At 42.7% G+C, this 12,943-nt stretch overlaps 1 protein-coding gene across 2 annotated transcripts in view; it reads left to right on the forward strand.

Annotated features, from left to right (window-relative positions):
- The first annotated feature begins 7,803 nt into the window (after positions 1-7,803).
- EFHB (EF-hand domain family member B) overlaps positions 7,804-12,943 on the forward strand; it is a 45,694-nt gene continuing 40,554 nt past the window's right edge. For both annotated transcript variants that reach the window (XM_073333521.1, XM_073333522.1), the window contains exons 1-3: positions 7,804-8,014; positions 10,733-10,795; positions 11,739-11,882. In XM_073333521.1, the coding sequence (XP_073189622.1) occupies positions 7,949-8,014; positions 10,733-10,795; positions 11,739-11,882 (273 nt within the window). In that variant the 5' untranslated portion in view covers positions 7,804-7,948. The remainder of the gene's footprint in view (positions 8,015-10,732; positions 10,796-11,738; positions 11,883-12,943) is intronic.

The following is a 12,943-nucleotide window of genomic DNA, read 5'->3' on the forward strand; positions in this document are numbered from 1 at the left end:
GTGCCATATCCTTGCAGCGACATGGAGGCCATAGCTACTGCAACAGGGAAAGTAACATCGGAGGAGGATTAAATCGAAAGAAACCCACAGAGAAGATGATTTTTGAAGTCATGACACCCACAACTGCCCATATTCACATAAAGTAGGAGGTATGTTATTGAGCTCATCATTAATAAAAATAAATTCATAAAATAAATGTAGTTGATTGATGGTTTGTTTGTTTGTTTGTTTGTTTTGAAAAGAGGACATTTCTAGTGTGGAATGAGGGTGAATCCATCAGCAGTGAGGAAACTCAGGCATTTCAATTTCCCAGTTTTGGAAGGTATTGTAGAGAGGGATCAGGTTATTTTTCTATTTTAAAAAGCATCCATTATATGGTGTTTTTATCTAAGAGTCACAAAATCAATTAAAATCTGTTTCCAAGAAATAATCATGTTAAGCACAACACCTTATAATATGGCTGCTTATTTCAAAGTGATCATGGCTCAATTACATTTATGTACAAACAAAATAAAGTCCAAACTATTAACATATATACTAGGCATTTTAAAAGACAAAATTCACAAAGCTGAAAACAATTGTGAGCCAAATAAGGTGGTAGAAAGAATTTAAACAGAAAAATGTGAATGGTAATTGTGTAATGATTATGAACATTTTACTACATGACCAAAAACCCACAATCCAGAAACAATTCTATGCTAGTTAAAAACCAGCCTGTCTTACAAGGGAAGTGAAAGTAGCTATTTTATCTATAGTGAAAGTAGCTATTTCATAATATACACACACACAAATGGGAAAAGGGAAGCTAGGAATTGTAGAACATTTATAAGGGAAGCAAAAGAACACAAGGAGGAATCTATGGCCAGGAGAGTTAAGGACAATAAGGAGGAGGGGTTTTTTTTGTTTTTTTTTAAAGTATATTAACAACAAAAGGAATTGTAATAATAGTATTGGTCCCTTTCTAAATGGAAATGGTAAAAATATCAATGACAATGCGAAGGGGTTCAATAAATATTTCTGTTCTGCATTTGGAAAAAAGCCAAAAGATGTATTCATGTCCTATGATGATGATGATGATGAAATACTTCCTCTTCCAACAGCAACTAAAGAGGATGTTAAACAGCAGCTAATAAAGTTGCACATTTTTTAAGTCACCAGGTCTGGATAACTTACATCCAAGAGTTCTAAAAAAGAGCTGTCTTAGAAGTTCTCTAGACTATTAATGTTGATTTTCAATAAGCATTAGAGCACTGGGAAAGTTCCAGGGGACTGGAAGACAGCTAATGTTGTGCTAATATTTCACAAGGGTAAACAGGAAGACATGGGCAACTGTGGGCCTGTCAGCCTGATGCTGATCTCAGCAAAATAATGGGACAGCTGATACTGGCCTTGATTATTAAAGAATTAAAGGAGAATAATATTAATGCTAATCAACCTGCAATTATGGAACTAGATCTTGTCAAACTAATTTGATTTTTTTAAATTACAAAGTGTGGTTGATAAAAGTTATAGAGTTGATGTAATATACTTAGATTTCTGTAAGCCATATAATTTTGATTGAGAAGCTAGAAGGATACAAAATCAACATGATGCACATTAAATAGATTAAAAACTGGCTAACCTGATAGGTCTCAAAATGTAACTATAAATAGAGAATAGAATGGGTGTTTTTCTAGTGGAGTCCCACAGGGATCAGTTCTTGGCCCTATACTATTTAATATTTTTATCAATGGTCTAGAAGAAAACATAAAAGTCATGACTGATAAAGGGTGTAGAAGATTGGGGGAGTCGTAAATAATGAAGTCTTCGGAGTCAAGGTGGACATAGGCTCCAACTGCAACACTGTGGCCAAAAGGGCTAAGTGATCCTTGGATATATAAACAGGGGAATATTGAGTAGGAGTAGAAATGTTATGTTACCTCTGTGTTTGGCACTTGCATAGGTGCTGGAACTAGGGGAGCTGGGGGTGCAGGAGCACCCCCGGTCTTGAAGTGGTTTCCATTATATACAGGGTTTACAGTTTTGTTCAATGGTTTTCGGCATCCCTGTTGACAGAAATAGGAGCCGAAATTAAAAGTGGCCCAGATCTTTCGGTCTTAGGTTCGTCTCCTACCCGTATCTATCACTGGGGGCTTGTAATCTTTACATAAAACTCAAACCAATAAAGGTACAACAGAATTTATTAAGGTGGGGGAGGGGGTGGCAAGAACTCCCAGGATAAACAAGGTAAACAGATAATGATCAGGCAAATTACAAAATAAGGCAGGCTGTACCAATAAGGAAACTGAATACAACCAAGTGATGGTTACAGTACCATTTCTGGCAGCTTGATTCACTGATGTCTGCTCCTTAGGGTAGCACAGCACAGCAGGATTGCTGGATCCCTCAGATGGAACCAGGGAACCTGGGACAGGATCAGACGAGTGCTTCTTCAGATAAGTTACTAAAACCCTCCAACTCCCTATGCTGCGTTGTTATGTGTGTGGTGAGTGAATCCTATACAGGTGGATCAGGTGTGTGTAGGTAAGTATGACAAGTAACCCTCGTGGGGTGAATGGCCTACCCTCAATTACCGAGTTTGTCTCAACCAGACACTACCACTCAGATGGGCAGCCCTGATCTGATCTGAATACTGCCTTATATAGACTTTTGATCACTAGGCAGATTAGGTGATTGACAGCTACTGTCATTTCCCGCCAAAACAGAAAAAACGCCAAACTACAGCTAGGAGGTGACAAGAAGGGCTTAAAAGATGGACGCTCAGTTGTCCTTTAGAGGAATTCAAGATGGCCATATGATTTTATCTCTACACCCCCACCATAAAATTTTTTCCAGCACCCTGGGCACTGGTGCGACTGCTACTGGGATACTGTGTCCAGTTCTGGTATCCACAATTCAAGAAGGATGGTGAAAAATTGGAGAGGGTTCAGAGAAGAGCCATAAGAATGACTAAAGGGTTGAAAAACATATTTTATAGTAAAAGACGCAAGGAGTTCAATCTATTTAGCTTAATGTGAAGGTTAAGAGGTGACTTGATCAGTTTGTAAATCCTACAGGGGTAACAGAATAGAGGGCTTTTTAATCTAGTAGACAAAAGGTCTAACAAGTCCAATGGCTAAAGGCTGAAGCTAGAAAAATTCAGAACTAGAAATAAAGTGTAAATTTTTAATGGTGAGGATAAATAACCATTGGAACAACTTACCAAGGGTCTCCATCATTGATAATTTTTAAATCAATATTGGATTTTTTTTTGAAGATATGTTTTAGTTCAAACCATAGCTATTGGACATGAAGCAGAAATTAATTCAGGAAAGGCCTATGGACTTTGTTATGCAGGAGGTAAGACTACAAACGATCACAGTAGTCCCTTCTCCCCTTAAAATCTATTAATTTAATTTATGATTTTGTTGTTAATGAGCCTTTCTGCTGGAGGGTTGGGGCAAACTGATCACAAACCTCCAGGAACATCTGCTTCTTCATGCTAAAGTTCTGGATCCACTGCTGGCCATCCCAAGTCCGCATGATGATGTGATCCCACCAGTCTGTTCCTGTGGCCCTGCCCCAGAAGAACCAGTCTACATAGTGGGAATCTGTGGCTAAGGCAGAAATAGGCATGAGCCGCATCAACAAGTTTGGAGCTGGCATGTCAGTATCCCCCTTAGAGAGGTGCCTTTGGCAGTTCAAAAACTGCCACCAGAAACATTCACCAGCATCTTGCAGATGCTCTGTCTGTGTACTGAAATAGAACGGAGAGCAGGAGATAGAGACATTCTACCAGGTCAGGCTCCATGTTGGCTCTGGCTGCAAGGAGTATGCAGACACAAAATGGTTCTGCTGGAGGTGTTCATGATTTAAAACTACACAGAACATTACTGGTCAACTCCCATGGGACAGGCAGACAAGTGCTCCCACAACCCACTACGGACAAAGGGTTAGGAACGACAGTACCCGCCCACTCTAGTGGGAGTTCTGACTGTGGTCTGCAGAAGGGGGCCTCCAGATCAGCTGAGGTAGAAGCCATGCTCAACAGGCAATTTTTGCCTCTGCTCCTTCTTCCTACCCTTCTTCCTAACAGTATGGCCCTATTTTCAATAAAACCTCCTGGAACTGTGGGTCTTTCCCATCAAGCCAGTGCCATTCCAGTAAACAAAGACATCTAGTCACTCTATATAAAAATAATTTTGGACAGAAAAAAAGGTCAACGTTACATTTTGCGGCTTAAAAATAACTATGGGTTCAGTTCAAATTGTAGGGGAAATGTTCTGGTCAATTTCCTATTTCATTCAAACCAATTTTCTAGGTTCACACCTGCCAAGGAAAGAGAAGGTAGAAGAAAGAGAGGGGAAAGAGAGGAAAATAGTTAAACAAACAAAACTGTTTTCAGAGAAAGAACAACTAGCCCAGAGCTGGTCATCATAACTTGTAATTTATAGTTTTGGTAGGTGCTCAGTTACTCTAGTAATCTATGCATATAAATGCTTAAATACATTCAAGAGATCTCTTCCTTCAGAAAAGTCTTTTAGATTACCAAATAGATTTCAAATCAGAGGCTTAATAAGATTTTTTTAGGTGACGGAATTATGCTCATGTAATATAATTACACTAACGTAATAAAAGAGGTATAAAAAGTGAAGAAATGGGTGAAGAACCTATTTCCCAAAATATGAGACTAGAGAACTTGACCCTCCAAAGTGTTTTCTCCCCACGAGAGGTGTGAAAGCATTTCTCAATGAAAACAGAAAGCTCCTCAAAAGTGATTGCAATTTCAAAAAGATAAGAATTAATCACTTATATCACAATGTCTTTCCTTACTAGTTGACTTAGAACTGAGAAAAGGTACCAGACTGAAAACATATTTTTGCATAAACACAGAAACTAGGTACAACATGGACAGAGGTAGCACAAGCTTCAAACTATCCAATCAATATGGATTTATTTGAATCACCTCAATGGAGAAAGGAGTAGTTCATTCTCCATGAAAATTCTTTATGTGGTTTCTTGAGCAGTGGAACATGTTCTGCTTTATGTGCAATTAGGCTCAGGTTCAAACCCCATTAGGTGGCCTTGTTGTTGAACATGCTAGCAAGAATACCAGTTGTGATGGTGGTTCTTTTGTTGTAGTCTGAACATTTATCCACTATGAAGTGGTCTGAGATCACCAGTTTATTTCATATAGGTCAATGCTCTGCTATCAGATGATAATACTTCTGAACACCACCAACCTGGGCCAGATCCGATAACTAAATTCAGTGGGTGAAATCCTGACCTAATTCAAGTTAGTGCAAAACTCCCATTGATTTCGGCGTGGTCAGGATTTCACGCAGTGCACGTTTCTCTTTATTTAAAAATTTCCTCCAAGAGTTTAAAGTTTGCTTTGCCAATTTTTTTCCCTTAGGGTCTGATCCAACCCCCCACTGTAGTTAATGCGTAGACTTTCATTGACTTCTATGAAGGTTGGATTGGGCCTTTTGGATTGGGCCTTTTCGTTATCCTGTACAGTTTTTCTGTCTTTATTTCATTTTTCCATTTCTTTCATTTGTTTCCTTTTTTCTTCACTTTTCTGTCTTTCCTCTCTCCATTTTTTGTCTCTTCTCTGTAAACCCTTTGCTGAAGGCAATGAGTTCAGCTACTTCCTAGCATAGTTTTTGTTTTGCTTAGGAAGCAACATTTCTATATTTTCATAAAGATACTTAATAAATAATAATAATAATAATAATAAACCCCTAAGCCATTGTGTAAGAACACAACATTGTCCCCCAAGAGTATCACGTTCTATACAAATTACTAATTTACCCACTATAGCTCCCTAGCGGCTACTATTTTAAAATAAAACCCTCTGCACATTTTTAAAGCTTCCTGAAGGTTACTCAGCAAGTGCTTGAATCCCATCTACCCCAGCACCACAGTCAGAGTGAGAGCTGAGCTGCAAAACCCAGCAGTCATGCTGGATCAGGGAAGTGAAAGGCAGGATTTTAGGTAGTTTCACTTCCTTGATTTTAGCCCTTGTAAGAGAGAGACAGGCGTCAAACTGTGGGGTTGGGGATTTAATGAGTAGTGGTAACATCAAATGCCAAACACTTGCTAAGGGCAGTTTTAGCTACACCGCTGTAACAAAGAACGTCCATTTCCCTCCAGAAATGAAATATGTAGGGTCAGGGTGACCAGATATCCCAATTTATAGGAACAGCCCCAATATTCGGGGCTTTGTCTTATATAGTCTCCTATTATCCTCCACTCCCTGTCCTGATTTTTCACACTGGCTATCTGGTCACCCTATGTAGGGTCCAATTTTCTACTGCAGGAGACAAACTCCCACTGAAGTTAATTTGAGTCAACAAATACTTGGCATTAACTCTAGAATGTCATTTTAAGTTTTGTTTATGTTGCCACCAAATCCATAGTTTGTTGAAGTTACTCAGGGCATTGGGTTGTTTCCCTGTTCCCTTTACATGAGATGTAACAGAAGTGTTATCAGGGAGAGAAAGAAACTAGATCCCTTGACAGTTATTATGCCTTATAATTATAATAAAAGTCACAAGGTTTGGGGGACTAATTAAAAAGAAAGGTTTATTAGTATTTCTAGCATCATGGGCAAAAGAAAAAGGAAGAGTAAAATATATATACACTTAAACAGAAAAACTATTATGACATCTTTTCTGTAAATAAATGCTTCTTCATCCTTATTGAAACCGTTCTATACCAAGAAAAGTTATTAGACTAATAGTTTATCAGCATACATTAGAGCCCTCCTCTTCTTATGTGTTTGCACAGATGATTTGGAAATGCCATCAGTCACCCCTATTTTCCAGGGTGGTATCAGAGAGAAATGGTGCAACCTAATGCTCCAGTCCAAGGCAGTCCAAGTCCTTCAAACCTGTGCCTGTCTTTCCAGGACTCCACTCTCCCTCAGCCTCCTAACACAGAAACAGAAAACATTGATCCTCCAAATGAAGGACATAATGTGAGTTTTCATTTTGTGGAATTATTCCCTCACTTATGTCACAGAGTTTAAGGCACCAGATCATTTAGTCTAACCTCCTGTATATCACAAGTCACCAACACCACCCAGCACAAAACCCAAAGTCTCTCTCCATCTTCCCAATCAACTTACATTTCCCCAGGTTGAAGGGGGGGAGAGCGGCCAGGGTGCTATAGGGGATGCTAGGAGAGGGTTGATGGGGCTCAGGGTGCTATAGGGGATGCTAGGAGAGGGTTGATGGGGCTCAGGGTGCTATAGGGGATTCTGGGAGAGGGTTGATGGGGCTTAGGGTGCTACAGGGGATGTGGGCAGACGGTTAATGTGGTCAGGGCACTGCGGGGGATGCGGGCATTGACAGATGGGGGTCAGGGTGCTGCGGGGGATGTGGGCAGAGGGCGGATGGGGTCAGGATGCCACAGGCAATGGGGACAGAGGGTAGATGGGGTCAGGATGCTGTGGGGGATGTGGGCTGAGAGGTCGGGGCACTGCAGGAGATGGGGGCAGAGGGCAGATGGCGTCAGGGAGCTGCGGGGGATGTGGGCAGAGGGCGGAGGGATCGGGGCGCTGCGGGGGATGGGGCAGAGGGCGAAGGGGTTTGGGCGCCGCGGGGGATGCGGGTAGAGGGCAGGAGGGGTCAGGGCGCTGGGCGGTGCCGAATGGGGAAGTGCCTGCGGGGGGTGGGGGACGGGGGACAGGGGTGGTGCTGAAGGGGGCGGTGCCGAAGGGGGCCGTGCTCGTGGGGGGCGGGGAAAGTGCTCAGGGGGCGGTGCCGCAGGGGGGCGGTGCTCGTGGGGAGGGGGAGGGGGCAGTGCCGAAGTGGGCGGTGGGCCCGGTCCGCTCGCCGGGGGCTGGTGCCGCCCGCTGCCTGCAGGGGGCGGTGTTGGGCCGAGCGCGTTACCAGGTAACCGGAGAAAACATCCCGCCGGGGCCGCCGCCGCCGCCGCTCAGCCTGCTGGGCCCGGCGCCGCCATGGTCGGGGAGCTGCGGCCCGTGTACCGGGGGCGGTTCTTTGACAGGTTTCCCGAGCTGCCAACAGTGAGTCCCTCTGGGGCCCTCTCCCTGTCTGTGTCTTCGTGTCCCGCTTTCTCTGTCCGTGTGTCCCTCTGTGTCCGTCTGTCTGCGTCCATGTGTCGGCCCGTGTGTGTCCCCCGAGTCCGTGTGTCCCTGTGTCTGTCTGTGTCTTTCTGTCTCTCTGCCTTTCTCCATGTGTCCGTCTGTCCCTCTGCCACTGGGCGCTCTCTGTGTGTCCGTCCTTCTGTCCCTGTCTGTCAGAGTAGCAGCCGTGTTAGTCTGTATCCGCAAAAAGAAAAGGAGGACTAGTGGCACCTTAGAGACTAACCAATTTATTAGAGCATAAGCTTTCCTGGGCTACAGCTCACTTCATCGGATGCATACTGTGGAAAATATGGTGGGGAGATATATATATATATAGAGAGAGAACATGAAACAATGGGTGTTACAAAACACACTGTAACAAAAGAGTGATCACTTAAGGTGAGCTATTACCAGCGGGGGGGGGGGGCATTTTGTAGTGATAATCAAGGTGGGCCATTTCCAGCAGTTGACAAGAACATCTGAGGAGGGGGGGAGAAATAAACATGGGGAAATAGTTTTAATTTGTGTGATGACCCATCCACTCCCAGTTTTTATTCAAGCCTAAGTTAATTGTATCCAGTTTGCAAATTAATTCCAATTCAGCAGTCTCTCGTTGGAGTCTGTTTTTGAAGTTTTTTTGTTGAAGAATTGCCACTTTTAGGTCTGTAATCGAGTGACCAAAGAGATTGAAGTGTTCTCCACCTGGTTTTTGAATGTTATAATTCTTGACGTCTGATTTATGTCCATTTATTCTTTTACGTAGAGACTGTCCGGTTTGCCCAATGTACATGGCAGAGGGGCATTGCTGGCACATGATGGCATATATCACATTGGTAGATGTGCAGGTGAACGAGCCTCTGATAGTGTGGCTGATGTGATTAGGCCCTATGATGGTGTCCCCTGAATAGATATGTGGGCACAGTTGTCAACGGGCTTTGTTGCAAGGATAGGTTCCTGGGTTAGTGATTCTGTTGTGTGGTGTGTGGTTGCTGGTGAGTATTTGCTTCAGGTTGGGGGGCTGTCTGTAAGCAAGGACTGGCCTGTCTCCCAAGATCTGTGAGAGTAATGGGTCCTCCTTCAGGATAAGTTGTAGATCCTTGATGGTGCGTTGGAGAGGTTTTAGTTGGAGGCTGAAGGTGATGGCTAGTGGTGTTCTGTTATTTTCTTTGTTGGGCTTGTCCTGTACTAGGTGACTTCTGGGTACTCGTCTGGCTCTGTCAATCTGTTTCTTCACTTCAGCAGGTGGGTATTGTAGCTGTAAGAATGCTTGAGATCTTGTAGGTGTTTGTCTCTGTATGAGGGGTTGGAGCAAATGTGGTTGTATCATAGAGCTTGGCTGTAGACAATGGATCGTGTGGTGTGGTCTGGATGAAAGCTGGAGGCACGTAGGTAGGAATAGCGGTCAGTAGGTTTCTGGTATAGGGTGGTGTTTATGTGACCATCGCTTATTAGCACCATAGTGTCCAGGAAGTGGATCTCTTGTGTGGACTGGTCCAGGCTGAGGTTGATGGTGGGATGGAAATTGTTGAAATCATGGTGGAATTCCTCAAGGGCTTCTTTTCCATGGTCCAGATGATGAAGATGTCATCAATATAGCGCAAGTAGAGTAGGGGCATTAGGGGACGAGAGCTGAGGAAGCGTTGTTCCAAGTCAGCCATAAAAATGTTGGCATACTGTGGAGCCATGCGGGTACCCATAGCAGTGCTGCTGATTTGAAGGTATACATTGTCCCCAAATGTGAAATAGTTGTGGGTGAGTACAAAGTCAAAAAGTTCAGCCAGCAGCTTTGCCGTGACATTGTCGGGGATACTGTTCCTGAAGACTTGTAGTCCATCTTTGTGTGGAATGTTGGTGTAGAGGGCTTCTACATCCATAGTGGCCAGGATGGTGTTTTCAGGAAGATCACCGATGGATTGTAGTTTCCTCAGGAAGTCAGTGGTGTCTCGAAGTGCTGGGAGTGCTGGTAGTGTAGGGCCTCAGGAGGGAGTCTATCTACATAGCCAGACAATCCTGCTGTCAGGGTGCCAATGCCTGAGATGATGGGGCGTCCAGGATTTCCAGGTTTATGGATCTTGGGTAGCAGATAGAATACCTCTGGTCGGGGTTCCAGGGATGTGTCTGTGTGGATTTGTTCTTGTGCTTTTTCAGGGAGTTTCTTGAGCAAATGGTGTAGTTTCTTTTGGTAACCCTTAATGGGATCAGAAGGTAATAGCTTGTAGAAAGTGGTGTTGGAGAGCTGCCTAGCAGCCTCTTGTTCATATTCCAACCTATTCTGTGTCTCCTTGTCCACCCCCTTCTCCCGGTAGTTAATCTATAACCTTCCGCCTACTCTCCAGCACCCCGGGGTTTCTCAGGGTGACCCGGCGGGTGCTGCTCACTGCTGTCCCTCGAGCCAGAGCTCGGCTCAAATTTTGGGGACTCTGGGGTCTGTGAGGGGGACTCCTGGTGAGTGATAGTTCCTGGGGCAGAGAGGCTGGGTTTGTATATTCATTTTATTTCTGTTCCCCCCCCTTTATTAAAATAAGGTTTTGTCATAATGTCGCTAAGGCAGGACCAGGCAAAATTCCCTGCAAGGTTTAAAATGCTGATCCTGCTGGCCAGCTCCTACTGCTGATATGTGCTGTGGTCTCTGCATTATTTTTTGTTTTCATTATTTAGGCAGGAAAACTGATCCCAATTGGAGATACAGCTGCCAGTTGTCTGACTGAAGTTTTTCCGAGGGTGAGTGTACTAGTGCGTGTTGGGACAGTACATCACGTCTCCTAGCAGAGACATTGAGACATAAATATAATAAACAAATTAAGTCTCTGCCCACAGTTTAGCCTGATTCTCCTCTCAGACTGTCTACACTAGGGGTTTTATGTAACAATTTCCCACTCTTGCTAAAACTGGCTCAGCTGGACTGGCGTTAGCAATATTGGCAGCCCTAGCACAGAGAAGGTTCTGCAGCCCCTGTTAATTTTAACACGGGTGTCATGTAGCCCAGCTCAGAGCTACAAATAAACGATAGGAATAGTGACAGCCATAGTAGCTGCCACCATTGGTAGAACTGAACTGCTAGTAACAACAGGGGAAATAATTTCAAGTGTGAATAAGGCCTCACTTATACCTGTTTTAAACCAGTGTAAATCAACTGATGTTACTTCTGATATATAGCAGCGTAACCAAGAGGAGAATCAGGCCTAAGAGATTTTTGTCCATCTCTTCTTTTCTTGAAATGCAAGAACTTAAATGATTTTCCATGTAGTTCAATAAATTGTGTCCCGAGACCAGCTGATGCCCTCACAAAACACTGTGCACATTTCTACTCTATAAAATCTGCCATGTTTAAACACCTTTTCCATCCATGGTATAATGTGATTTGGTCTTGCCTGTATGGACTAGGACCAAACTGTGTTATAAACAGGTTAGGGTACTGTGCTTTATTGCTTACAGAGATAATATTACTCCTCTTGATGGAGATCATTCTTCCCTTTGAAAAAACTGTGCTTTTGGTTGATGATCCTGCAGGTGAAGAGGATGGTGGTGGGATGTACAGGAAAATACCATGGAACAGATTAGCTGACATACTCTTCTGATGACAAGCATGTCTCTAATGGGAGGAACAAGGAAAAAGCTAATAAGTCACTGTTTCCTGTAAAATTGTTTTTCCGTTGTCTTACAGCCTATTACACCACCTGTTGTGAGAAAGTTTCTCAATTCTACAAGTCCAGCTCCTGGTGCTGAAAGAATATTCTATGGCAGAGCAAACGATCCTGATATTGCAGTTCATTTGACACATGGCATTAGCTCCCAGTCTTCACTGAGTGTAAGAATCTGAATTTTTTGTGTGTTTAAAAATAGTCCCAAATAGCATGTATTGATCTGTAACTTGGTTCTGCCCAGCCATAACTGAGTGTATATAGCTGGTGTATGAGAGGGTACACATTCCTAATGACAAATGCTCTAAACATCCTCTCAGCTGCTAACATGTATCTATGACCAACACCTCAATCCCCATATAAAGAATAGAGACAAGTCTCTCACTCAGTGGCACAATCTACCCACCCATACCTTTCAGTTGTTCAACCCTCTTGCTCCCTCCAAACCCCCCTACAGTTAATATTATTATCTATGTATTTATTATTGGCTTAGCCTTAAGGGGATGCTAAGTGTGCTATGCTGTGACTTTTCAGTATTACAGTGGGTTGTCTGAATTCTGAAGTTAATCAAAGGAATTTTAATTGTGAAATAAATAGAAAGACATTTAAAAACCAGAAATTTTTATTTAATTACATTTTACAGTAGCAAGCTTCATTATTCATTCCAATTTCTAGTTCTTTAACACACCCTCCCCCCGCACAACATTTTTACTACTTTCTCCCTGACTGGTTTCAGAGATAAAATATTGATCATGTTAACGAACTGACTTAATACCTCAGAACAGCACTCACTGTTCAGGAGCACTGTCAAATTAGCTAATTTTCTTTTCTTGGTTTTGGTCTTTGCTAACTAAAAGTGATACTTTTGATATCCTATTGTACTCAAGGTGTACACATAATTTCAGAAATAATATTTGTGATATTACATTTTAGAAACTAAGGGCAAAATTCTGTGAATTTTGCAAATGAACAAGTGGAAGAACACGCATGTAAAAATAGAATTCTGTATCAAAAAATCTATCTAACTTTGTAGCTTGGCATTAATTGCTGATGCTAAGTGTCAGTAAGTGTACAAGTAAGTCAGTGTACTAGTGTTTTATAGTATATTTGGTGAAAGTAATGCTCATTTAAGCACTCCTACTATTAAATCTTTGTTGAGAAGTGGGCAGAGACAACTATTTTTTTATTCTGAATTAGAGAGATTTTGCTGTGTCTCTGCCACTCATAC

This window comes from Lepidochelys kempii, chromosome 2, assembly GCF_965140265.1.
Source record: "Lepidochelys kempii isolate rLepKem1 chromosome 2, rLepKem1.hap2, whole genome shotgun sequence".
NCBI classification, from domain to species: Eukaryota; Metazoa; Chordata; order Testudines; family Cheloniidae; genus Lepidochelys; species Lepidochelys kempii.